Source organism: Schistocerca americana, chromosome X, assembly GCF_021461395.2.
Source record: "Schistocerca americana isolate TAMUIC-IGC-003095 chromosome X, iqSchAmer2.1, whole genome shotgun sequence".
Lineage (NCBI taxonomy): Eukaryota > Metazoa > Arthropoda > Insecta > Orthoptera > Acrididae > Schistocerca > Schistocerca americana.
The window spans coordinates 825,307,535-825,335,240 of record NC_060130.1 but is presented as its reverse complement, the minus strand read 5'-3'; the positions used below and the strand labels follow the sequence as shown (position 1 = coordinate 825,335,240).

The window sequence follows — 27,706 nt, the reverse complement described above, 5'->3', positions numbered from 1 at the left end:
GAGCATTCAGATACTTTGGAGCACTGTGTAAAGTACTTTGAAATACTATGTTACATACATTTTCTAATTTTAAGTTGAATATGGCGCAAAAAAGAAATTTAGAGCTTCTAGATACTATTAAATATCCTGTAAGGTTCTTTGTACATCGTACATCATTGGCAATGAATACTTTTTAAAAATTTACTCTATTTATTTATTGAAACTACATGTTTATTGAGTTGCCTCACTTTAAAACCACACTGTGATTGGCTGGAGGAGAGGCGAGGGTGTGGGTGGTACAAGGCACATATGGGCTAGTTCCACCATCTTTCATATTTTCTATTTTATCGAACTTTTTTTTTAATTTCCTACCATCCTGAATTTTTAAATTTTTCGCCATGCGTCATCTTCGAGTTTTAAGTTTCCCACCAGCTAGCATCTTGATGGCATCATTACCCCTGACATCTGGGTAAGACCTTGCTCCTATAGTTAGACAACTTGACAGGCGAAGGCCAAAGAGATGCAGGACAAACGGCATAGGTAATTCTATTGCTGTGTCTTACCACAAATACAAGACTCAAAAATGTTTAACTGCTGAAAGAAACTTCGTTTTTTTCTATGGAAACTGTAGCTATATTGGAAGCATTAAAATGTCAGCTTTCTTCAGTTTTCAAAGTTCCTCATTCTATCCTGTTCTAAGTTGGTTTCATAATTTCTAAGGCTCAGGAAGTGGAATTCAAAACGAAGCAACTTCATCTTGGCAGTCATTTGCGAGTGAATACAGTGTGAAATTCAAAGTCAGACAATAGAATTACTTTGGATTAAATCTCACTGCGGCATCGTTCCTACTGAAGGAGTCAATATTCCTGCTAAAGAAGCCACAAAATCTGGAACTATTATTGACATCAAACTTCCTCTTGTGAACCGTGCCACCTCGCCACACACAACGCATTTCAACAATGGCTAGAGGACTGAACGTGTCTCAGTTCTTCGAGAGAAGATGTTATACCTCTTCAGCCTGTTATTCCACGTAGACCTTGGTTTCGCGATATCTAATCTCATCTACCTGTCGTATGGGGTTCAACCACGGAAGTTTTCCGAGACACCTTCACCGTATTTGAAGTATTCCAATGTTTACTTATATCTGTCACAACACCACTGTTAATCCTTAATGTCGTTATATGTCCCATATCACTCTAACTGCACACGCCCCACGCCATTACAGAGCCTCTACCAGCTTGAACAGTCTCCTGCTGACATGCAGGGTCCATGGATTCATGAGGTTCTCTCCATACCTGTACACATCCATCCGTTCAATACAGTTTGAAACGAGACGCGTCCGACAAGGCAACATGTTTCCAGTCATCAACAGTCCAATTTCGGTGTTGTCGGGCCCAGGCGAGACGTAAAGCTTTATATCGTGCAGTCATCAAAGGTACACGAGTGGGCCTTGGGCCCCGAAAGCCCGTATCGATGATGTTTCGTTGAATAGTTCGCTTGCTGACCGTTGTTGATGGCCCAGCACTGAAATCTGCAGCAATTTACGGAAGTGTTTCACTTTTGTCACGTTGAACGATTCTCTTCAGTGGTCGTTGGTCCCGTTCTTGCAGCATCTTTTTCCGGCAGCAGCGATGTCGGAGATTTGATATTTTACCAGATTCCTGATATTCACGGTACACTCTCGGAATGGTCGTATGGGAAAATCCCCAGTTCATCGCTACCTCGGAGATGCTGTGTCCCATCGCTCGTGCGCCGCCTATAACACCAAGTTCACACTTACTTGATAACCGGCCATTGTAGCAGGAGTAACCGATCTAACAACAGCGCCAGACACTTGTTTGCCGGCCGAGGTGGCCAAGCGGTTCTAGGCGCTATAGTCTGGAGCCGCGCGGCCGCTACGGTCGCAGGTCCGAATCCTGCCTCGGGCATGGATGTATGTAATGTCCTTAGGTTAGTTAGGTTTAAGTAGTTCTAAGTTGTAGGGGACTGATGACCTTAGAAGTTAATTCCCATAGTGCTCAGAACCATTTGAACCAGACACTTGTTGTCTTATATAGCAAACCAACCGCAGCGCCGTATTCTGCAAGTTTATACATCTCTGTATTTGAATACGCATGCCTATACCAGTTTCTTTGGCGCTTCGGTGTAAATTAGATTTCTTTAAGAGTCTTCGAATGGAACTCAGTCTGGAATCTGCTTTTGCTACAACTAGTTACATGGTCGCTACAATTTAGGTCAATCCAGAGGGTTACGGCATTCCAGTACATACCTCTAAATCGCCAAGAATTACTCGTTGAGTTCCATCTGCTCGGAAGTCTTGCATTACAGCAACAAAATTGGTCTGATATCCTGTAAGTTCGTATTTTTCTCATTAGCCGATAGTGTGGGACTGCACAGAACACCTTCCGGAAGTCAGAGAACACGTCATCAACATGGACGCTGTTATCTCATGGACGAAAAGAGCCACTGCGGACACTATGACCAAATGCAAGAATTGAAAATATTAAACACAAGTACGTCTAAAGGGGAAGACACAAAAAAACTTTTATTTACGATTTAACTTTTAATATTTTCAATACGTTGCAATTGCACTGTCAAAGATGACATTTATTCCGTGTCTGCATTTCCTCACGGTAAGTAATATCGTTTTCCCCAGCATTGTATCATCTTTGACGACGATATTCATTTACTAAGCGGCTTCCAATGTAAAATAGAAAAATAAATTATGCATGGCCTGCAGTGCAACGCAGTTTGTTTTCGTTTAGTTTACAATCAGGAAACATATTTTTTATACCTTTTTTAAACTTGTTTCCCCCTAAAGTCAGATACCTAATCTCTTTAATAATTTTCAATGAAATAATTCTTTGAGAGGTAATACAAGAAATAAGAGACGATATCGGCGACTCGAACTTGTGGTTATCTGAAGGCAGAACAGCTGACTCGTGTGCGGGATTTATTGCCAACGTCGTAGTGGGAAAAATGACAGAATTGAATCAGAACCACTACATCTCACTGTCTCCAAGGCACTGGAAGAAACAGACCATTCGACGATTGTTGGGGTCGTTATTGAAGCATTACGTGCTTTGTGGCCTGCTAAATAAAATGAGGAAAAACTCTTGGTGATGGCTACAGATGCAGCAGCATACATGATTAAGGCTGCTAAAGCTACGCAGGAATTTTACCCTAAAGCAGTTCATGTAACTTGTTTAGCACACGCTCTTCACCAGTTTGCAGAGAAAATTCGAGCGAATTTTGCAGGAGTAAATGGCTTAAATTCCTCTGTGGAAAAAGTGTGATGAAGGTGCCATCAAGAATGAAATTATTTACTGATATGATGCAAGATAATCGTTTACCCAGAGCCAATACTCACGAGATGGGGAACATGGATTGAAGTAGCTCTGTATTACAGTGATATTTGTAAGATATGAAAAGAATTCTCGACGTGATGGGGAAAACTGAAGCGGCAAGTATCCCTGATGCAGTAAGTGCTTGCAATGAGAAGAGTCTCCAGAGTAAATCTGTGTTTATTAGGACCTATTTTAGTAAACTCGCAACAGCAGCCGCACGTTTGGAAGAGAAAGGGATGCCCTGCATATATACGAAACAGCTGTCACTGGAGACAGACCAGGATAAATCAGAAAATTTCTTCATAACAAAATTGAGAAAACTAAATCAAGGAATCCAAGTTTAATATTTTTTTCGGGATGTGAATCAAGTGCTTCAAGTAGAATCTGAAAAACAACTTAATACTTATTCTGTTAGTGACCTCGCCTTTTTTCAGTATTGTCCTGTGACTTCATGTGAAGTAGAGAGATCTTATCTTCATACAAAAACATTTTAAGTGACAGAAGGAAATCGTTTCTTCCTGAAAACTGTCCAAATTATTTGATTGTTTATTGCAATAAGAACAACTAATGCTAAAATACGAGGGCGGTTTGAAAAGTTCTCGGAACCACCATGAGAGGTCAGCGCAAGCGCGAGTTGTTCACGTGATATTCATTGGACTGCTGCCTGTAAATACGTGCCACGTCAGTGCTCTTGGAAGAGAGCTGTGGCGGTGGCGTGGTTCTGTTGTTCCCGCACACTGATTTGCGAAGATGGAAAAAAATCGAGATTCGCGCAGTGATTAGGTACTTCGTAAAGAAAGGTATGAAAGCAAAGGACATTCATGCCGATTTCCAGAATACACTGGGGGACTCTGCTCCTTCTTATTCAACTGTTGCCAAGTGGACAAATGAATTTAAATTTGGTTGAGAGAGCTTAGATGGTGATCCGTGCAGTGGTCGGCCAAGATGTGTCACTACTCCAGAAATCATTGCAAAAGTTCACAAAATGGTCATGGAAGATCGCCGACTGTAAGTGCGTGAAACTGCTCACGCTTGCCAGATATCAACTGAAAGGGTATATCATATTTTAACTGAAGAATTAGAAATGAAAAAATTAACTGTGGGATGGGTGCAGCGACTCTTGACGCTGGATCAAAAAGCATGAGAATGGACATATCGGAATAATGTTTGGCCTAGTTTATGAGAAACGAACAAGATTTTTTGCATCGGATTGTGACTATCTGCAGTACAGTTTCCCTGCATCATATGTACAAGGGGCGTTAAAATGAAAACCGGTAACGATTTTATTAACTTAAAAATGTAGTTATACACAGTACACGTAACATAACAACGTTGCAGATGACTCAAAGACAGCACCATTCGAGTATTCCGCTGTTAGGCGGTTCACTTGGTGGGGAATCCACTGCGCACAGATTTTTCGAAAGTTCAAGTGTTGATGTATACCCAGTAACCGATGGATCTCGTCCGCGGTGATTCTGCGGTTGTCCAAGACCAAAGCATTCACTTCCGCAACCATTTCCGGTGTGATGACACGATGAGGCTGTCCAGAACGAGCATCGTCTTCCAGTGACTCGCGCCCCCCAAGGAATCGTTTGCGCCATTCCACAACACTCGAACGACTCGGACTGCACTCACCGTACACAGCCTTCACCCGTCGATACATTTCGCGACCTCCAACTCCCTCCGCCGCCAAACATCGGATCACTCCTCGTTGTTCCTGCTTACTCAGCTGCATGTTCGGTAGTGGACGGTAACTTGTGTGACCACCTTTTCTTCGGCGTGAAACCACACTGGCGCTATGCAACATCAAACGGTGCGCACCCGTCAGTCTCTCTACCAATACATGGCGCCTCCATACCCGCAGTTATGTGGTGCCACCTTACGTGTAAGGCAAAGGTAGAGCAGGGGAGATGCATTACGTAGAAAACTAAACGGAAACAGTATTCGTAGTGAGCAATGGCGCTCATAATAAATCCTGGAAAATATTGATAAACCATTTCCTGTGGGTGCGAATCTATTCATTCAAGATTCCATGCTGGTTAGCTTTAGAATGCTTACAAATCTCAGTTTCTTCCAAAATGAATCAGCATAAGCCGTTTGGTTCTATGTGTAGGATCGTTAGAGAGTTTGCGGTTGTGCCGAAATGACGATTCTCATCACTGAGATGACAACAAATAGCAGTTGTGTTTTTATTACAGTGTTCTCTGAATCAGGTTAAAAAGTCACACCCTGTCTGCCGCATGTAAACAATATCGCAAGATCCGCAATTGATTTAATATACTCCCGACTTTGCACATTTGTTCTGCTTATTGTCAACAGATGTATGCAAAACTTCATTCTGAAATCACCGACAGTAGTGAACACACACAGGTTGGTCTGAAATTTTAAACTCACTCTTAACGGAAAACATGTAAGAATAAAGATCCCTTATCCTTCTTTACAACGCCCTGGCAGAACAATCTTTTAGTTTCCACTACTGCAGCTCACCGGCAGAGCAGGTGTGTTTATCTTCGTCTTGAACAACGTTTTCTGGTGTTTTACATCGTTTCGGATACCTCTCTAGTGCTCTCCTTGTTGATTAGATTACATTATCGAGAAATCTTGAAAACATTTCTCGGTTCGGTTTTATTTCGGCCGCCCGCGCACATATTATTTTCGGAAGCTACTCAGTATTTCACTTGTTACGGAGAAGTCTACAATAAATGAACTATACTGCAGTCAATCTGTGGCCAAGTCACCATAGGTGGAGGCTCTAATTAAGTCCTTTACAGCGTATATGAACCGGCATGTATTGTTTTCCAAAAGGTGTCTTGTGCTTGTTCAGATGTTTCGACAGCCTGAGATAATAAGGTCAAATGTGCTAAACGTGAAACGCGGATTTTGCCTTATTGTTTTACATCTCTTGAGAAATACGAAAGCCAACTGTCGAGAAACAATGAGAGCGAAGTTAATATAACGTTAAACGATAAGTCATTACCACCATAATCCACGATTTTCTTTAGTGTAGTCGAAACAGGATAAGCGAGGTAGTTAAAAAGGCAAGAAATTCTTTCTCACTCAACTGTTTCACTCTTAGAGTTTAGTAGTGGCTCGCCTCTCTTATATGGCCATTCTTTAAAATTTCTCTCAAGGATAAGCCTCTAATTCAGAAAGGCTTAAGAATAATAAAATTATGTTTAGTAGAAAAATTACTTAAAATAATTAGAAAGCTTACTTTCTTTCATCAGTCGTGATATTTTGAACATGTTCTTTAAGCTCAGTTATCTTGTAAATAAACGACTGAATAGCGTCACTTGAAAATTCAAATAATATGAGGACTGTCTCGGTAATCGTCTTTCCTTCCTAAGGCAACCAAAACCTGTATTTTTGTCACTATAGATTCAAACGTCTGGGGTTCGATTTTCTGTCGGTCTTATGGTTTTTTTCTGTGACATATCTCTTTTTTGCCTCTGGCAGTGATTTGTTAATGCGAAAAATACCAAGCAGCACAGAAGTTCGGAATCCAAAGTAAACCATAGCTCTCTCTTCAATTGGCTGTGTAACTCAGTTCAAAGAGGACAAAGGCATAACATCTCCAACAGAACCATGCTGTGGGTGGATTTTATCTGTTGCATAAAATGTTGTAGAATGCAATGTAGAAAAAATGCATTTCCCGGCCGATTCACCAATTGTGGGGCGGCTGGTGGAATTTAATTGCTGTTATTGGTTTGAATGTAGAAACACTGCAGAAAATATGCATTTCCCGGCCGATTAACCGTATGTGGGGCGGCGAGTGGAATTATTTGTTATTTAAAATGCTCCTATTATTTATGCTGTCTTTTGCCGTTCTCAACACTGGCTCTCTAACTACAATTTTGGCAACCAGAAAGTGATTAGCAAAACGTGAAGCCTGTAATTAGAATTCCTAGTGCCCAATTCATCTGAGAAATACACATATAGCTACAGCTTATAGCTCTGAGGAATTAGGAGATTGTCTGGGATTCATAATCAAAAACGATCCTGTAAAATCGTTCGCTATATTCTGAAAGTCACAGATCAAAAAAAAAAAAAATCCACACAGAGCAGTTCAGAGTCTAACGCGCTGATGCAACTGTAACTGTCCAAATTAAATGTTTAAGTGAATGCTCGCCATAATTTGATGATAATGTTCATCAAACGCCACGCTAAATAATTGTAGAATGTCTGTCCCGCGACGGCACGTGAAAATACGACATACGCAAACTGAAGATATATCATTAAAGTCATCCCAGAATTAACACTTCACTCGAAAATGATTTCATGGTTACGCGTATCCCGAGTAACTTAATACGGCATCCGAGGCTGTTTATAGCAATGATACCGACGCGACGCAACGCGACTCGACTCCTGACACAGGTAGCAGGCTAATCAGCGTCTGGAGAGAACTGGGGCCTTACTTTCTCGCGCAGCGTTCTTATATATAAAGCCGCGGTGCGGACGGCTAAGGGAACGCCTGATCAAATCGGCTCTCCCGACTAGCCGCTGGGCTACTTTAACTTTAAGTTATTGAATAAATCATCGCTTCCTTTGCTGATGGCCGATGAAGCTCTCAATTTAAATGTGCATTCAGCACACAGGTAAGTAATCATAATAAAAGTCTGACGTGCCTAAGTCAATTATTTTGGGCGAGAGAATTAATTTAATTACACTACACGCAGTAGACGAGCTCTGAACTTGCCCTTTGTAGATACGCTATCGTTATAGTTTTATAGTTATTCAATTGAAACTTCTCACATCTTTATGATTATAGCGGATCTCCCTTCTACTTAAATTTAAACATCGTAGCCTTATTTATTCGCCTACTTAATCTATCTTGCTTCCTTAATTTTTAAGACAAAAACCAGAAAATCATGAATTTCAACTAAAATCTTAATTTGTGAGATCCAGAAGACTGTTTCTACCAAATTATTATGAAAAGGGAATCTAAATATAAATTTTTAAGTCTCTAGCTATTTTCTGTTGCGCCAATGATTTTTACAGAAAAATGTCCAAATTTCGAAAATGATATTCAACGCATATTGATTTAGTATTACTCCTGACATGCTAGAAACGTTTCAGGTTATTTACTTGATTTTTAAAGTACTGCGCAAAATTTATGACGTCAGACCTAGGCTGGCACACAATGGAAAGACTGATGTGAATTTTATACAGCGTGAGTAGGCTGCTTCCCTGCATCACCCTCTACTTAAATTTTTTTTTTAAATGTTGATGAACAAAAAAAAAATTTAATTACAAAAAGGGAAGCAAGAGTATAGCTTAACTCCCTATGAAAATTAAAATTTAAATGTAAACATATAGAAATATTAAAAGAAAACTGATTACCTACTTCAATTATTTAAATTGCTGGCATGTTCACTGCCTCTTAAGCAACATTATCCCTCAAAATTTAAGCAAAATCAATGAAACACTTTGGCATACATATTGCCTTAGACAGAAAAACATATAAAAATATGTAAAATTATGAAAATCTTAAATACATTAAATACATTTTTACATACACAAATTCAAAGAAAATAACAGTTATTCATGATACATAAACAGATGATTATATCTTAGCAGTCTTTTCTAAACCTGAAAAAAAATTTTACAATCATGACAATTTAATTTTTACACACGTGGTTGTAGCCGCTTTGGCTGGCGTTCTACACTTCCATTCACAAGGGCAGAGGAGGGGAAGTTGCTATGGTGTGCGTCCTTCACGTTCACTCTAATTTACATGGGGAAAAAGGAGGGGTCACTGTGAGTTGTGTCCAAGTCACTCCATGCTTTCACGCAGCTACCAGGCTGCCATTATCTGGTTTGTCCTGTAGAACAAACAAAAAGAGTGCCTCAGACTCTGTTCACTTATTATCTAAGGGTGGGTCACAATGAAATGGGGATATACACATTTTATCTTTCAATATTTTGCTGGAACAAAGTTAACAGAACCTTTTCAATTTTACTCTCGCGGTTACTTAACTGTCAAAATCGATAAACAAATGGCTCAAAACGCCGTTAGTCACGTACTAGAGAAAATTTATGTTCAAGGCATACAATCATAAATCCTATTTCATCTCAATTTATCATTTCTGGGCCGGAACACTGAACCAATGCTCGGTACATTCCTAATACATTTGTATTTTATTTACTTAGCTGACTCATCTCCGATTACCTTATTCTTAGAGATAGTATGAGTTTATTCGATTAGTAGTTGTCCTCTCAGCTTCTTTGTTCATGTGAGTAACTTGTGGTAATAGTACAGTTCTGAGTGTTCAAAACACACTATGTTTAGTTGACTAATAAGTCCACTTATTGGTCCTCTGCTGCTGTGTCAGTTCAACATCTGCAATTATGTACTTACTTCATCGAAGTGTATTTATGCTGAACTATAAATAATTTTTCACGTCTGCCATTATGTACTTACTTACTTTGCTAGTGTATGAACTTAAGTAATACTCACTCCATTAAAATTTAAAGCATAGGATAGCACATTTATTTCATATCTATAGTGTATTGCAGCTGATCAGTTTGCTCACGTGGCAATCCATTTCCACTCGATCGGACGCTGAAACCACAGGTAGTCTCTCTCGACCTACCACTAAAGTGCATCAAGTAATTATGGACGAGCGTAATGCTAAATTCCTTAAACCTATAGGACACCATGAGCTGCTCTGTCTCATCTAACATAAGGGTACCTATGGTCGCATTCACGCCTCCAACTCATAACCTCAATAGATGTAGGTGTGTCCTGTCACACACTACACCAAATAACGGCCAGCTCCAACCTTATAAATATTTCAAAGACGTGTCCTTCACGTCTCAACCACGAACACTACTCAATTCTATTACACTGCCATTCCTTGCTACACAAGGTGAGTTCATTTTTACAACTTATCTGCATATTTTCATAACACTAAGCACTCTCTCCTACTATTTATTAGTTGGCTCTAATGCATACACTAGGTTTCACTACCACTTCAGATCTTGCCTGTACACGAATTTGTATATCTTTTTAAATTACTGTTGGTGGACCATTTCCAATAAAACAACACTTTGTACTTATAATATTACCAGGGTTCTATACATACTTGTTACTCAAATACATTTGTATCTTAATTACATCATACTCCTCTATTGTTTATGTCACTGTAAGGTTTGTCACATTAGGTATTTTCTTCACTAATCGGTGGATAGCATGGTTACAGAACTCATGGCTTGATAGCCATGACGGAAAATTCTTGTATTGCAAAGAACGAGCCGAAATTTTGGTGGATAGTAAAGATGAAGAGTGAGTGAGACCTGAAATGGAAAGAAGATCTCACACAGCTGGGACTGCATAGCTGCCACACTGTGTAGAGGTTACAGAACAACCTCCTCCCTACATAATTCATTAGCTTAATGCTGGCTTGATAGTTATAACGGAAAATTTAATGTGTTGGAAAGAAGAGGTCGAAATTCTGGGTGGGTAGGAAAGATGAAGAGTGAGTGAGACCTGAAAAGGAAAGAAGATCTCACACAGCTAGGACTGCACAGCTGCCACACTGTGTAGAGGTTACAGAACAACCTCCTCCCTACAGAATTCATTGGTTTCAGAAAATTTTCGTATTGGAAAGAAGGGGTCGAAATTTTTGTAGATGGGAAAGATGAAGAATGAGTGAGACCTGAAAAGGAAAGAAGATCTCATACAGTTGGGACTGCACAGCTGCCACTCAGTGTAGAGGTTACAGAACAACGTCCTACCTATAGAATTCATTGGTTTCAGAAAATTTTCGTATTGGAAAGAAGGGGTCGAAATTTTTGTGGATAGGAAAGATGAAGAGAGTGTGAAATCTGAAATGTGAAAGAAGATCTCACACAGCTGGGACTGCACAGCTGCCACACTGTGTAGAGGTTATAGAACAACCTCCTCCCTACAGCATTCACTAGTTTATTATTGGCTTGATAACCATAACGGAAAATTTAATGTGTTGGAAAGAAGAGGTCGAAATTTTTGTGGATAGGAAAGATGAAGAATGAATGAGACCTGAAAAGGAAAGAAGATCTCACACAGCTGGGACTGCACAGCTGCCATACTGTGTAGAGGTTACAGAACAACCTCCTCCCTACAGAGTTCATTCATAACCTCTGACCACGCCAGGTCGATTTGAAAATACCATATGATGCCTCTTCAGAACCTGTCTCAGTTCTTCCTTTTGATTAGCTGAAATTTTATCGATTTCCTTCAATTTACCTTCTATATTGTCCAAAATAATTGCTTCTTCTGTGTTTTGCTTACTTTTACTAAGATTAACACCTTCGTCCCAATAGCTCCTATTTTTCAGAACTCGTATAGGCAGTTCCCAAGTTTCATCATTAGTTACTATATGTTTATCACTAAAAGGTACCGTAATTACTCCGGTTATCGGCAAGACCATTTTTAACTGGCTTCTTTCAAAGTCAACAACACTCTGATATTTCGACAAGAAATCTACACCAATTAAAACCTCAATACTGAGATTATTTACAATTAAGCATGGATGATCAATTAAATTACCATTAATGTCAAAGGGCAGCAAAGCTTCTTGTTTTACCGTTTTTGACCACTTGCCAGTAGCACCAATTATTCTTAGTCCTGATACTCTCATTACTGTAAGCTTGTCTTTACCAGGTAATGCATCAAAGAAGGACTGAGATATCGCACTCACCTCACTTCCACTGTCTAAGAGACAACATACATTGATACCCAACATATTCACTATTATTATAGGGTGGCTTATTCTAGGTTGTACAGGTGGTTCCTCAAACTCATTCAATAGTTCCTTTTGGATTTGTCTCCAACTAAAGTGATCGACATCTGTCTTCATTACATTTAGGTCAAAGTGTGTAGGGGTTTCCTGAATTACATTTACAGCTGCCTTTTCCAGTCGGTCTATTAATTTCAAATCGAAACACCGCACGACTTCATTACACTTAGTTTGCTGAACATGACCCAAATTACTGTAGTCTGAGCGATTCTGCGCCTCCAGACCGGGCATAATACTAGTTACAGCTAAACCACTTTCACTATTATCGTCAGGTTCCTTCTCAAGTGACAACTGGTCACAGCTACTGGGTTCATCGACCCCAACAGGCTACCCTCTACATTCTCACTTACCTCCTGTCCTAAATCTATTAGTACAGTATCAACATCCTGCACAGGCACTTTAGATAAGAGCACATCATCCTCATCGTATATATAAGCATGAATTTCTTCTGCTTCTTCACCTGACAGTTCAATATTTTGTAGCTCTTCCCTATCGTTACACTGCTGCGCCTTCTCTTCCTCTTCCCACTTAGAAAGCGTCTCTAACACGGTATCTATCAAATACTGTGAGTGATCTAATATTTCTGCTGTATCCTTAGATGCTACCGACCCCTCATCCACATGTTCAGTCTGAGTATTCTGATCTGTCTTACCAATTACTGTAATTACTGGCTTAGGTAAAGTAACCGCCTGGTGAGCGCCAGTGTCTTCATAGACGGGAACTAGTTTTCCTGCCCCAGCCTACTACTGTTTCCTTTATTTTCATTATAGTTAACTGGCACAGCATTGCTTTCTGCACTGTTGTTTACCTGCACAATTTTGTTCGGAACAAAATTATTATCATTTGGATGCCATTGTTGGTTCTGATAATTATTTCTCCAATTCCTACCTCTCTTAGGATGGCGAACACCTGCTGTTCTGATGTTTACATTGCCATTCTGCTCGTTCTTAAAATTACTACTAGTGTTATTAGCATTTCTGTTATTACGTGCTTGCTCCTCATTGGCAGCAACACGCTCTACACGTTCCAAATATTCAATGAAACGATCCAGATTGTCTCTAGGGGCAGATATAATTCTAGTTTGCCAATACCATGGCAGTTTGTCTTCAAGACCTAGTATTACCATTTCAGGTTTTAGCTTTTCGGCCAAATGTGACAAACGTGAGATCCATGACCTAGCAAACTGTTTAATAGATTCCTTGCCTGCATTGAAGCGTTTTCCACTCCAAAATTCTCTCAACACTTCATTTTGCTTATTGCTAGACCAATACTCGTTAATGAAAGCTGTTTTAAATTCCGCTAATGTTTTACATTTCAACATAACATCAGCTGACCAACACATGGCGTCACCTGCTAAATGGCTTCTAATAAATGAGATTTTCTCTCGTTCAGACAAAGTTGGTGGAATCACATCTTCAAAATCGTTCCAGAAATCTAGCGGGTGAATATTTTTATCTGGATCGAACCGCAAGAACTGCCGACACCCGATAAAAGCGGCGTTTGCAGCTACAACTTGTTGCATACTACCATTACCAGAAGCTACTGAAGCTACTTTACTTTCAATGTTAGCAATGTTAGTACTAATATTTTCTACTCTCATTTCAACATTATCTACTCTTTGCACAATATGAATAGTATCAGTTTTGATTGCATCTACTTCTGCTTGACATATATTTACTTTTATATTAACATCTTTAAACCTATCTGAGCACAGTTCAGATTCCGCCTCGATCTTTTCTGTTAACTTGTGCTCCAGCTTTGCATCTTCCATTTGGAAGTCTTTGCGAACCTCAGCAACTTCGGATTTTACTGTTTTATACATTTCAGAAAATTGTTGAGCAACCTTTTTCTTAATCTCCTCATGGTTGTAATCAATTTTATAATTCAAACTGTCCAGATCCTCTTTCACCTTATTGCAACTAGCCTTGAAGGAAGTTTCTAATTCAGCTTTATTGGATTCTAATTTATTGTCCATTGCCTCAAACCGTTTATTAAAATTGGTTTGGCTGGCCACAATTCTGTTATTTACCTCAATTATATCAGATTTTAACTCAGCTGTCATTCTAGCATTACTGGCAGCTATTGCTTGTAATATAACATTTAAATCAATAGCCCCAGTTTCTTTGGGTTGCTCACTAGCTGGCTTTTTACCACACTCAGGTGACGAAAAACTAGCTCCAACACCAGAATCAGCAAAACTAAATGAAACTTCTGATTGATTAGTCATATCTAACTTCTCCTTTTTAAACTCTACCACCTCTGATGACTGTTTCGTTTTTAATTCATCAGATAAACTATCATCCAATACATCAACAATTTCTGATTTCTGCTTTACTACAGGGGTCTCTATTATTGAATCATTGCCCCTTCTCACACTACTGTCAGGAGACAATACTTCATATTTCACTTTAACATTACTATTTTCATGCATATTTACACTTGAACGGTTGTCTGGATTTACAGTTCCCTCAACAGACATAGGTTCTGATTTAAGTTTAACGTCAGTTTCTTTTGGCGTTTCCATCGCCAAAAGCATTTTAGTGCAGGTTAGTAAAATTTTTAACAGCTTTTCACTTAACTTAGTTCCTTCTGCACGCGTATGGCGTTGCCGGCGCGGCGTACGAGGATTACTGATGCAATGCAGCGCGTTGAACTGCAGACGGCACTCCGACGGCTGTTGTGGGTTTGCGTGGCCTGCAACTGCAGGCGCGGCTCCGGTTGCTCTGGCGGACGACTGCGGTGAGGCGAAACTGGCTTCTCGCAATGCCGGCAGCGCCGCTAGACTCAGTGCCAGCTCCGTCAATTCAGATGCGTTGTTAATCCAATTGCGTCATCCACGTGCACACGTAACACTATCACTGTTCTATTACTCAGTTGCGTGTCGCATTTCACTCCCTAATCCAAATATTTAAAAATCACTTTCACCTTTACTCAGTTTCTTTCCCGGCCGATTCACCAATTGTGGGGCGGCTGGTGGTATGATTGTTTATTATATAAATGTAGAATTGCAATGTAGTAAAGAATGCATTTCCCAGCCGATGCACCAGTTGTGGGGCGGCGGGTGGAGTGATGTGTTGTTAATAATATTTTGTGTTTGTAATGTTGAAAAAATGCATTTCCCGGCCGATTCACCAATTGTGGGGCGGCTGGTGGAATTTAATTGCTGTTATTTGTTTGAATGTAGAAACACTGCAGAAAATATGCATTTCCCAGCCGATTAACCATATGTGGGGCGGCGGGTGGAATTATTTGTTATTTAAAATGTTCCTATTATTTATGCTGTCTTTTGCCGTTCTCAACACTGGCTCTCTAACTACAATTTTGGCAACCAGAAAGTGATTAGCAAAACGTGAAGCCTGTAATTAGAATTCCTAGTGCCCAATTCATCTGAGAAATACACTTATAGCTACAGCTTATAGCTCTGAGGAATTAGGAGATTGTCTGGGATTCATAATCAAAAACGATCCTGTAAAATCGTTCGCTATATTCTGAAAGTCACAGATCAAAAAAAAAAAAATCCACACAATCCAACTAACAGAGCAGTTCAGAGTCTAACGCGCTGATGCAACTGTAACTGTCCAAATTAAATGTTTAAGTGAATGCTCGCCATAATTTGATGATAATGTTCATCAAACGCCACGCTAAATAATTGTAGAATGTCTGTCCTGCGACGGCACGTGAAAATACGACACACGCAAACTGAAGATATATCATTAAAGTCATCCCAGAATTAACACTTCACTCGAAAATGATTTCATGGTTACTCGTATCCCGAGTAACTTAATACGGCATCCGAGGCTGTTTATAGCAATGATACCGACGCGACGCGACTCGACTCCTGACACAGGTGGTACGCTAATCAGCGTCTGGAGAGAACTGGGGCCTTACTTTCTCGCGCAGCGTTCTTATATATAAAGCCGCGGTGCGGACGGCTAAGGGAACGCCTGATCAAATCGGCTCTCCCGACTAGCCGCTGGGCTACTTTAACTTTAAGTTATTGAACAAATCATCGCTTCCTTTGCTGATGGCCGATGAAGCTCTCAATTTAAATGTGCATTCAGCACACAGGTAAGTAATCATAATAAAAGTCTGACGTGGCTAAGTCCATTATTTTGGGCGAGAGAATTAATTTAATTACACTACACGCAGTAGACGAGCTCTGAACTTGCCCTTTGTAGATACGCTATCGTTATAGTTTTATAGTTATTCAATTGAAACTTCTCACATCTTTATGATTATAGCGGATCTCCCTTCTACTTAAATTTAAACATCGTAGCCTTATTTATTCGCCTACTTAATCTATCTTGCTTCCTTAATTTTTAAGACAAAAACCAGAAAATCATGAATTTCAACTAAAATCTTAATTTGTGAGATCCAGAAGACTGTTTCTACCAAATTATTATGAAAAGGGAATCTAAATATATATTTTTAAGTCTCTAGCTATTTTCTGTTGCGCCAATGATTTTTACAGAAAAACATCCAAATTTCAAAAATGGTTAAATTTATCGAACTGATATTCAACACATATTGATTTAGTATTATTCCTGACATGCTAGAAACGTTTCAGGTTATTTACTTGATTTTTAAAGTATTGCGCAACATTTATGACGTCAGAGCTAGGCTGGCACACAATGGAAAGACTGATGTGAATTTTATACAGCGTGAGTAGGCTGCTTCCCTACAATGCCTAGTGCAGCATCACGGCGTTAAAACTTGTCTTCGGACTGAGGACAGCCTACTGCTCCTGTAAAGTCTTGGAGAGTTTGTACACGGTGTTTCAAAACTACACCGAGAAGCTACGAGGGGATGTATAAGATGTCTTGAGGAACAAAATGAGGATAAGAACTCGTGTTTGGAAACTTCATCCAACGACACTACAGAGCGTCGAAGTTATAGGCGCCGGTGCCAGTATTATAAACACACTGATTCCGTGATATTGTTGCAGACTTTCAGGTATGATGCAGAAGGATAAATGTATCAATTTCAGTTAAGGGAAACAAACGAGTCGAAAATCATTAGCGAAAATCGTTCTGGCACCTCTGATAATGGAATACATGAACCGGTACTGTTGTTAAGATTGCAGGGTAGATAACTTCCAGAGGTGGTAGTATGGAACAAAACAAGGAAAAGAATGCCCAATAAACCTGGGCTCTAAAATGCATACCTGAGCTACGAGCACTTTTTCATCCTCGCTACTGTGAAACACAGCTCCTCTATTAAACAACTGCTCATAGCTCTTAAGGTATGCATTTTAGAACCCATGTTTACTGAACATTTTTTTCTTGTTTTGGTCCATACTAACACCTCTGAAAGTTGCCTACCCTACAATATTAGCAACAACAGTACCGATACATTTACAGGATGAATCACCTAAAACTTGAAAGGCAAATATTGCCTAAATGGAAAGCGCTATTTATGTGCGATTTTCACAGAATAGATTGATAGTCAGGGGCTTGTACTGTTAGACAATAAACAGATGTAATAACACTCAGAAAATGTATTTTTGTGGAAACATGCATTTTTTTAAAAAATGGAACAATGCCTGTTCACACTACCAAACTAAAAGTAGGTTAAATTAGAATGTCAGTGGTATTTGTTGCAGGATTGTAGTGCGAGTTGTTTGCGAGACATCGTATTTTGAAAGGTTTCCACACGGACACTTGTTTGTGCCATTCAACCTGCCTAGTTCAAAATGGTTCAAATAGCTCTAAGCACTATGGAACTTAACATCGGTCATCAGTCCCCTAGACTTAGAACTACTTAAACCTAACTAACCTAAGGACATCACACGAGGCAGGATTCGAACCTACGACCGTAGCAGCAGCGCGGTTCCGGACTGAAGTGCCTAGAACCGCTCGGCCACAGCGGCCGTCCAACTTGCCTAGTTGGTAGGTACGATGTTGTTATACATATTTGCTTGCAGTGTGCTTCTGTGTTCCTTGAGTGCTTTGCGACTTGTTGGTCAGTTGGTGTGTGACAGTCTGAGCAGTGGGTAGCGAGTAGACGGTGGGATTTACCAATGCAGAAAAAGCCGACATGCTCATGGGGTATGGAGAGAGTAGCAAGAATGCAAATAGTTCTTGTGCGGTGTATGCGGCAAGATATCCTAATAGACGTCAACCACTTTGCCAGTTGTTTATAAGTCTCTTCAACCATTTACGTGGAAGTGGTAGTGTAACACCCAGACAAGGTAAAAGAAGGAAACAAGTAACGACAGAAGAGGTGGAAATTAATGTTCTTGCTACAGTTGCAGTAGATCTGCATGTTAGCCCCCGCACAATCGCACGAGGAAGTAGCACGAGCCAGACAAGCGTCCCATGTATTCCCCATCGACATAGACCCCATCCCTATCACATCTCTGTCCATCAAGAGCTACATGGAAACGATTATGTAAATCGTATTAACTTCTTTACTTCGGCAATAAGACAGGATGCTCCAGATGTATCATGTATATTGTTCAGAGATGAAGCCACATTTACCAATCACGGCCAGGTAAACCGCCGAAACATGCACTATTGGTCTATTGACTACCCCCGTTGGCTTCGTCAGGTGGAACGTCAGCGTCCATGGAGTGTATACGTGTGGTGTTGGATAATGAACCATCAGCTCACAGGCCCGTAATTCACAGACGGAACACTGCACACGCAGAAGTATTGCAACCTCCTAATAGTCCATCTTCCACGCATGCTGGAAGGCGTTCCTCTGCACTCTGGGATCAGGATGACAGCTGTCCAGTACATAGTGCAAGAAGTACTACAGCGTGTCTTCACGAACCGTCTCCAAATCGTTGAGTTGGACGCAGAGGACCTGTAACTTGGACGACTCGTTCCCCGAATTTGACGCATGTAGACTTTTTTCTGTGGAGAAATCTCAAAGATGGCGTCTACGAGGACATGCCAACTACACCCGATGATGTGCAACGACGTGTTACTGCAACCTGCTCGAACATCGCTCAAATACTAGCACGTGTGCACCAGTCGTTCCATACCAGACTGGAAGCGGGTAATGGCGCTGCCGGTGGTCGATTCGAGTACAACCTGTGATGGTCAATTGTCTCGCTACTGGTTAGAATCCACATAAGTAGTGTTTGCACTTGTGTTGTACTTTAACGTGTGCTACCACAGGTGTCGTACAAGTGTCGGTGTTGGACTTTTGAAAAGATGAGATCTCGTAACCGACTCGCACTAAAATCCTGAAAAAAACATTATTGCCATTCTAATTTACACTACCTTTAGTCTGTTAATCTCAATAATGTGTTTTTGCAAACAAAAGTACCCTTCCTAGGTATTATTACAATCTGTTGATTGGCTTACAATACGAGCCCCTGATTACCAATCCATTCTGTGAAATCCAACTTTCCATTTCCGCAACATTTGCGGTTCAGGTTTTAAATGATTCCACTGACGGGGGTATTGAAACGATTTTCGGTTATAAATGTCGACTCTTTCGTTTCTGGACCAGGATCCTTGACCTCAAACTGATACATTTATCCTTCTCCATCATCCCTGAAAATTTGCAACTTCGTCACGTCACGGAATCACCCTCGATATGAATACACACACAAGCACAGGCACGGTCCCTATGACTTCGATGCTCTGTAGCGTCGTTGGATGACGTTTTCGGACATGGGTTCCTATCCTCATTTTTTTTCCTCAACACAAGTTTATCGCCAGCCGCTGTGGCCTAGCGGTTCTAGGCGCTTCAGTCCGGAATCGCGCTGCTGCTACGGTCGCAGGTTCGAACCCTGCCTCGGCCATGGATGTGTGTGGTGTCTTTACGTTAGTTAGGTTTAAGTAGTTCTAAGTCTAGGGGACTGATGACCTCAGATATTAAGTCCCATAGTGCTTAGAGCCACTTGAACCATATTTGAACCACATGTTTATCGGTGTAATTTTGAAACACCTTAATATCTCTAAGACCTTATAGGAGCACTGTGCAGCTAATGCAGCGGGTAGTGTGTTCAGTTAGAATGCTCGATACGGAAGAAAAGATTACATGTACAGGCGAATTTCTTGCTATTTGCTAATTTCAGTCTGCATGATATATATGCAGATTCTCAATTCTTGTACAAGAATTCCAGCATGTCATGTATAAAACATATACCATTACTCAATCTACTTTCTTCTCTCGTTTAGAGTCATCAGAAGTCACGCCAAGTGACTATAAGACATTCCCGGAAGCCTTTTCTTGCAGCCCGAAACAGGTACATTATTTTTGGCCAAATGCCTTCTCTCCTCCGTCCAACCGCTTTTCTTCTTTTGCTCATCCTAATAAAGAAGTAAGGGTACACTCACGTTATTATTCTAATGTTAGAGACGTATTTTGCCTTTAAGCGTTTACTCTGGCCCTTTTCCATGCATTGCATTCTTCCAAGCTTAACTGTCGAATGCCATGGCATGGCTCCCTCCTATTTCAGACGCCCTTCTCCCTCTCCACCAAAGAAAAAGTAGTAACTCTACCTATCTCTTGTTTGGTGTATTCCTACTTCTCTTCTCCTCCACCACTAAATTCTAACTACTCCCAGGTTGGTGGCCTTCAACCACAGACGCATCACGTAGGGTATTGTCGGGCACCACTTCACCGACTGCTTTCCAATAGCAGAGTGAGCTCCCGCAATGGTGTCCAACTGGATTCGTATTCTGGAGGACGGCAATTTAGTTCCTCGTCCGACCATCCAGATTTAGGTGTTCCGTGACTTCCCTTAAATGACTTAATATGAACAGTGAAACACTCTTATTAGTAAACCTGCCCGTAATGTTGTGTATCGCTGTTAACGTACAAATAACACTACTGAAAAAATAAACCTGAGACAGTACCGAGCAGTATTGACAGCAGGTTCGAGAGTGAAGAGTACAGTGTGCATTACTGCTTCCTACAGCATGTACCGTGAGTAAATGGAGCGAGATTGTTTTCGAACAAACCACGCAGCCCATACAGTAGAAATTTGCACCGTTGTGCAGACATTTTCACAGCAACACAGAAGCAAAGATAAATGGGGGTAAGAAAAAATTAAACGCGTAAACGTAAACAATACTAACGGATTACGCTTTAAGCCTGTTCCAACTGGGTGCCTGCAGCCTGCAAGGCAGTACGAGGAGCTCGTGGAACCTGTGATCAGCATGTCGCCAATGCCAATAGACGAACCGTGATGATGCCGCTGCTTGTCTCCAGACAGTTCCTCATTTGGCTTCATGAGGCCTGAGAGGCCTCAGAAAAATCCGAGGGCGTAGCGGGAATCGAATCCGTCTCATTATGTAACGAACGCAGCGATTCTAACTATTCGGCCGATTACTCTCTAACGTGCCACCAGAAACCACGGATCCTTTACGCCAAAATGGCCTACTCACAAAATAAACAAGCAAAATTTTGACGGTGGGTTTCGGGTTCAACCTGATTTACCACTACCAGACAGTTCGCTAAGTTCTCGAGGTTCCGCCTTTAGTGTCCAGAGACAGTGTTAGGAGGAACTAAATACAAAAATTGCTCCTACTTTCAAATAGAGGCAGAGGTGGAACTGCACTGCTGAGCAATAAACTGAAAACGAGGCGTGACTGGAATCTGCGAACCTGAGCTTATAGTATGAAGGCTACGACCCTACAGCAAAGGATGGCGCATCAGTGTCCGATAGCCTTCCTGCTATCGAGTGTTGCAAAAGAGCCCTCTGCAGCATCCAAGTACACGCAAGCACCGTGCGATTTGTGGCAGACGCGACACATTTTTCACGAAATAATCCGTTCCGTTCAATAGATCTCCCGAGTTCTTTGCTGTCTCCGTCAGAATGATATCGTCCTCTGCCATTCCTTACAGCTTTTCTATTTCTTCCCTTATCCTTAATCGCCTTTCGGAATTTCTCCTTCGTTTTCTTTATTACTTGCTCATAACATGGCAGAGAGACTACAGCCCTGTTTCACTGGCTTCTTGATGACTGCCTCTCCTTCAGTTCTTCGACTCTTATAACTACAATCTCGTTTCTGTACAATCGGACAGGAAAACACAATGTGAGGTTACACTGAAGGAACCATCCTGGCGTTTGTCAGCAGTACAAGGGAAATTACGGAAAACTCAAATTGGGATTTGAGTTCCGCTCCTCGAGGAATCGAGTCCATTTCTATCATTACCTACAACGTTCGGTGAGAACAAAGAGGTAACAGGGTGCGAGGTGTTATTTAGTGAAAAATGATTGTATGTTGATCATCAAAACTGTAAATTAATGACACTGGAGTGTACTTTGGTTAACTGAAATGATGCTTAGAGAAATATATTAGGAAACTAAACATTAAAAGTACTAGACGTGTTTTGCTACTGGAAAGGCAAAGTAACTGAAGTGCTGCAGGTTGGCATTAGTAAGAAAATTAGTAGCATGGTAACATCGAATATAAATTTGAGTGTTAGGAGGGCGTTTTCGGAAATATTTTTGTGAAGTATACCTTCGTGTGGGAGCGAAATGTGGACAATAAATAGTACAGTCCAAGCCGCCTCGGAAGCCACGCACGCCAGTGCGTTGGCACTCGAATCGAAGGTACACCGGTTCGAAACCTGGCGGTGGAAAACTTTCATTGCTAATGTTTGGCCGGGAAGTGGAGAAGAGTGGTGGCAATGTGGCAGACTTTGCGCCATGTCCAGGACTGAATTCCAGACTTCTCATGGACTGAGAACATGTGACACAGTCGATGCTGATCCGTCCGTAGGATGCTGAAGTCACATTCGACGGCACCCTTGGTGCTCTTCGAAAAGGGTAGGGTATGTGGCGGCACCTCGTGTCACCCTCTCCCTTCTCTCATCATCATCATCATCATCATCATCATCATACAACACAAACATAACACTATACCATATACGCAGTCAGTGCACTCACCTACACACCACAAATACACATACAACGCAACTTCCACATATCCACAAGGAAAGCGGTCTGTACGTACCGTAGAAGAACACCGTTTCCGATAGGCGTCTGAAACTACTCCGTGGAATATGTTAGCCAATAGTGCCGTACAAAATTTACATGTCCACTTTTAGTACTGTCAAGAAGAGAAGTTTTGAAATGTGGTGTCACAAAGAATGATGAAGATTAGATGGGTAGCTCGGATATCTAGTGTAGAGTTACTGAATCACGTAGGGGACGAAAGAATTTTACGGCGCACTTCCACTAAAAGAAAGGGTAGGTCACACCCTGAGGCATTCCGGAATAATTCTACGCCTATATTTACGTACGTATGTTGTGAGCCACTTTACAGCCATCGCGGAAGGGAATTTTGAACCACTGATAGTCACTCCCCTTCTTGCTCCACTCGCAAATGGAGGGAGGCAGAAATTGACTGTCTCTATGCCTCTATGAATCTGTGCGGACCCTAATCTCTCGCACTTTTCCGTTACGCGAGACCGTCGTTGGAAACAGTGCAACCGTTTTGCAGCGTGTCGCAAATCTTAATTCTGTAAACATCCTTTCGAGCTCATCAATAATAAGTCTATCAGCACGGCTCTGAATTGATGCGGTCTCTTATTTTAATCCGACCCTATGCGGATCCCAAACACTTGAGCAGTACTCAAGAATAGTCAGCCACGAGCTTTCTGTACTTGGTCTATTTTATAGGTGTGACACACTTTCCCAGAAATGAAATTCATTGTAATTCGGAATAACACAGGCACTGCAATATCATATTTATCCTCCGGCAACGGGCAAGCAACTTTCAAGTAAAATGTCTCATCTGTACGGGAATATACATACTGGATGTACGAGAACAGGTCGTAGACAATTGACTGACGACATATGGAAGTTTGGGTGTGACTGTGAGTCGTGTTCGGATAGCCAAATGGTAAGGCGATCGCTCGCGATACGAGAGAAATCCGGGTTCGAGTCCCGGTCCGGCACAAATTTTCATCGTCGCCATTCTATCATGCAGCTGATGGTTGTCCATGTTCGCAGTTGTGAATATATTTCATGTATTTCATATGGCTGTAGTCACCGCAGTGCCTGTTCCTTTGAACATGCATGCATATCCAAAGTGTAATGGTTCTTTATTTACGTGACCATTACGGCACTCCAACCCCAGTTCTCGATTCCAGTAATATCGTACTACTTTTCTGCGAAGTAACAGACATATTCTTGTGACAAAATTCACATTTGGTTTTATTAATGTATAGGTACTCCGATGTATCGATATATTACAATGATATGGTTCTTGTGTGTATTCATTTCTATGAGACTGTCATAATCTTTGACTCACTTACAACCGGTTTGGTGCGAATGCGCAAAGGGCAGTCTTTGTTTTCACTCTGCAGAAGTTAAGTTGTTATTTCGCTTTGTAAAAGAACAGTCAAGTCTTGTGTTTGGTTAAAGTGGAAATTAAAAATACGGTGATTGATACAAAACTGTTTTCTTGATGATGTGACAATTAAGAAGAAGTATATGTGAATTTACAAGAAGTTTAATAAAAATGTGGCTGGTGAACACCAACTCAAAAATTATTTCTACCATACCATTGTTCTGATCTGGGATTGTTTGACCATTAAGGATTTCCTGAAAAACGCATTTGTTAGGTCTTCAAATATTGCTAAAATACAGATCTGGACCTTCTAGCAGTCAAAGTGGAATCACCCTAGAATCAACAAGATGAGCTATAACAACTTCGACGAAATCTACGTGGGAATCCATTCAAGGTAAGTGCCAAAATTAATGACTTTTTTACAGTGACTTCATTATTTCCATTCTGACGATACCATCCACAGTCAATAACTTCGTTGTTGCCAGATAAAGCGAACATATGCTGCGAGAGCAACATTATTAATCTGATTTCTAACCTACTTTGCAAGTGGTGGTATTCTTATAAAAGGAACATTGCATCGTATTTCGAAATAACACAGGTACTGCAATATCGTAAATATAAATTCTGTCAAAGTCATCGTGGATCTCCCTACATTCACACAGTGACGACCCTTCCTCGCACATAGTACGTGACAGGCCGTTTATGCACGCGGAGAATAGGAGCAGTCCCGTCACACTACCCTGAGATGTTCTTGAAGTTACTTTGTTCTTTGATGAACACTGGCCGTCCAATAGAACGCATTGGGTTCTATTACTCAAAAAGTAATCGAACTATCACGTATTTCCCTGAAGATAGACGTAAACTATCTCGGGAAAGCCTGCTTACATTGTTTCAAGAACTAATATTTAGTAATCTACAAAAATACTAGAACCCCGTGCATAACGCTCCCATAGTAACCGGGCAGGCAAGATTAGACTAGCTACATAGGCATTCCCAACTGACAAACAAACGAAATATATTTGGTAGAATGGGAGATACCCTCTGCCACGCACTTCACAGTGATTTGGTGAGTATGCATCGAGATGCAGGGGTAACAGCTGTAGAGAAATTCTAAGGCTAGAATGCAGCGTATCTTGTAGAAGTTGTGCAGTGAAGAAGAGTCTTCATGGGGCAGACTCGCGTGGAAATCTGCATAAAACCATCGTTTTGAATGCTAGAACAACAGCAACAACAGCCTTTATGCGGCGGATGGGTCTGGAACAGGGACTATTGAACCTCGCGAGGCCAAATGAGAAGCCTCTGGATTCAAATGGCCGAAGTGGTGCCAGATTAAGAAAACTTGCATCGCGCTGCCAGCCATAAAATTTTCGTGTCATCTACTGACTCGTTTGAATATCTGTGGTGTTGAAATCCGATATTTGTGGGATGCTAAGCTCTATCTGTCTATTTATTGCATTTTCAAAAATGGTTCAAATGGCTCTGTGCACTATGGGACTCAACTGCTGAGGTCATAAGTCCCCTAGAACTTAGAACTACTTAAACCTAACTAACCTAAGGACAACACACACATCCATGCCCGAGGCAGGATTCGAACCTGCGACCGTATATTGCATTTTCAGATTGAGTGCCTGGAGAATGAGTATCTCTTATTTTATCGTCATTGTCATTACGTGAAATGTGTAAGGAGGAAAGGAGAGAAAGAAGATTAAGACTTTATAGATTTTCGACATTGAGGTCACTGGAAACAGAAAAATGACTTAGCCAAGAGTGAATTGCGGGAAGTAACTGGAGGGCTTTTCAAAGAAATCATTGCGGCGTTCACCTGTGGCACTTTAGGGGCTCCACTAACAACCCAAATCTGAATGGCAGGACGCGAATTTCGGCACCACAGATATTCAAATGAGTCAGTAGCTGACAAGAAAATGTTGTGGCTGGCAGCGCGGTGCAATTTTTCTTAATCTGGCGCCACTTCGGCCATTTGAATCCAGAGGCTTCTCATTTGGCCTCGTGAGGTTCAGTAGTCCCTGTTCCAGACCCATCAGCCGCATAAAGATCGGAAGAGGCAACCAGAAATCGCGCCCGCGTTCTCAGCTGTAGCACCAGCTACGCTAACGACTCGTCCCCTTCTTTCACATAGACCACGTTGGCCTCCCGGCCACAAATAGCTTTTGCCGTGCGACAGAGTGGGCCAAGGGTCTTCGCCCTTTAGCGTACATATACAACCCGTTCTTGGAAATATATAAAACACTTTCTCGATAAGGAGAGAAACTCCTCTGAGGGAAACTAATGACTCCGTTTCCAGGAAATAATGAACCTTCTTCGAGTAACTAATGAGCCATCTTCGACAAACTAATAAACCTCCTCCGCGACACTAAAAATTTTCTTCGAAAAAATTAAAACTCTTCTTCACAGAAATGAAAATTCTAGTTTAGAAAGATGAAAAAACCTTCTTCGGAAAAATTGAAACTCTTCTTCGAAAAAACTGAAACCACTCGCCGAAAAATTGAAACTATTCTTCGGAAAAGTTGAAACTATTCTTCGGAAAAATTGAAACTTTTTTTCGAAAAAGTTAATACTCTTCTTCGAGAAAATTAAAAATCTTTCTGGAGGAAACAGAAACTCTTATTCGAGAAAATTAAAAGTCATCGTCGAAAAAATTATAGCTCCTCTTTAGAAAAACAGACACTCTTAATTTAAAAAACTGAATCGTACTTTCGGAAAAAATTAAAAACTTTCCGTATGAAAAATCTAAAAACTCTCCTTTAAATGAAATAAATATACTGCAAAATGTAAACCAGATACAAATACATTTATTTCAGAGCCATAACCTGTTTTTGGCACTCGTGCCCGTCTACAGTTGGACAACGTTTTCTGTGACACAATATCTCTATCATCACTCATTTATATAACTGGAAACGTTCGTGAATTGAACGTGGGTTCAAATGCCCGATTCCGGTTATGGCTCTAAAGGCTATTCAGCAACAATAACTAACATCCAAAATGCTTCTTTGAAAGAAACCTAAAAACTGTTGTTTGAATAAAATAAGAGTGCAGCGGGTCTGACCTGAGCGCGGCCCATGGTGGTCGGCGCGCGTGCACCGTGCAGTCCAGCGTCGCACTGGCCAGACAGGCAGCAGCACCAGCAGCCACAACCAGGGGCCGACACTCCTGCTTCCTGCCTTTTCATCGGCCGCCACCAATCCGCGCCCACTGCAACAGTTACGCCAAATCTGTGTCATCACCCTGCTAGTTTCCCTGCCTTACACGTGCGCACGCTGCCATCGGAAAGTAACTAATATTATCAAGTTATCACTTTCGCTATTTCACTCCCATTTAC

The 27,706-nt window shown here is 41.1% G+C and overlaps 1 protein-coding gene across 1 annotated transcript in view; it reads right to left on the bottom strand.

The window, feature by feature from the left end:
* Positions 1-27,483, bottom strand: part of LOC124555311 — a 471,119-nt gene extending 443,636 nt beyond the window's left edge. Inside the window, exon 1 of the mRNA XM_047129186.1 lies at positions 27,434-27,483. Coding sequence (XP_046985142.1) covers positions 27,434-27,448 — 15 coding nt within the window. The 5' untranslated portion in view covers positions 27,449-27,483. The remainder of the gene's footprint in view (positions 1-27,433) is intronic.
* Between the last annotated feature and the right edge of the window lie 223 nt (positions 27,484-27,706).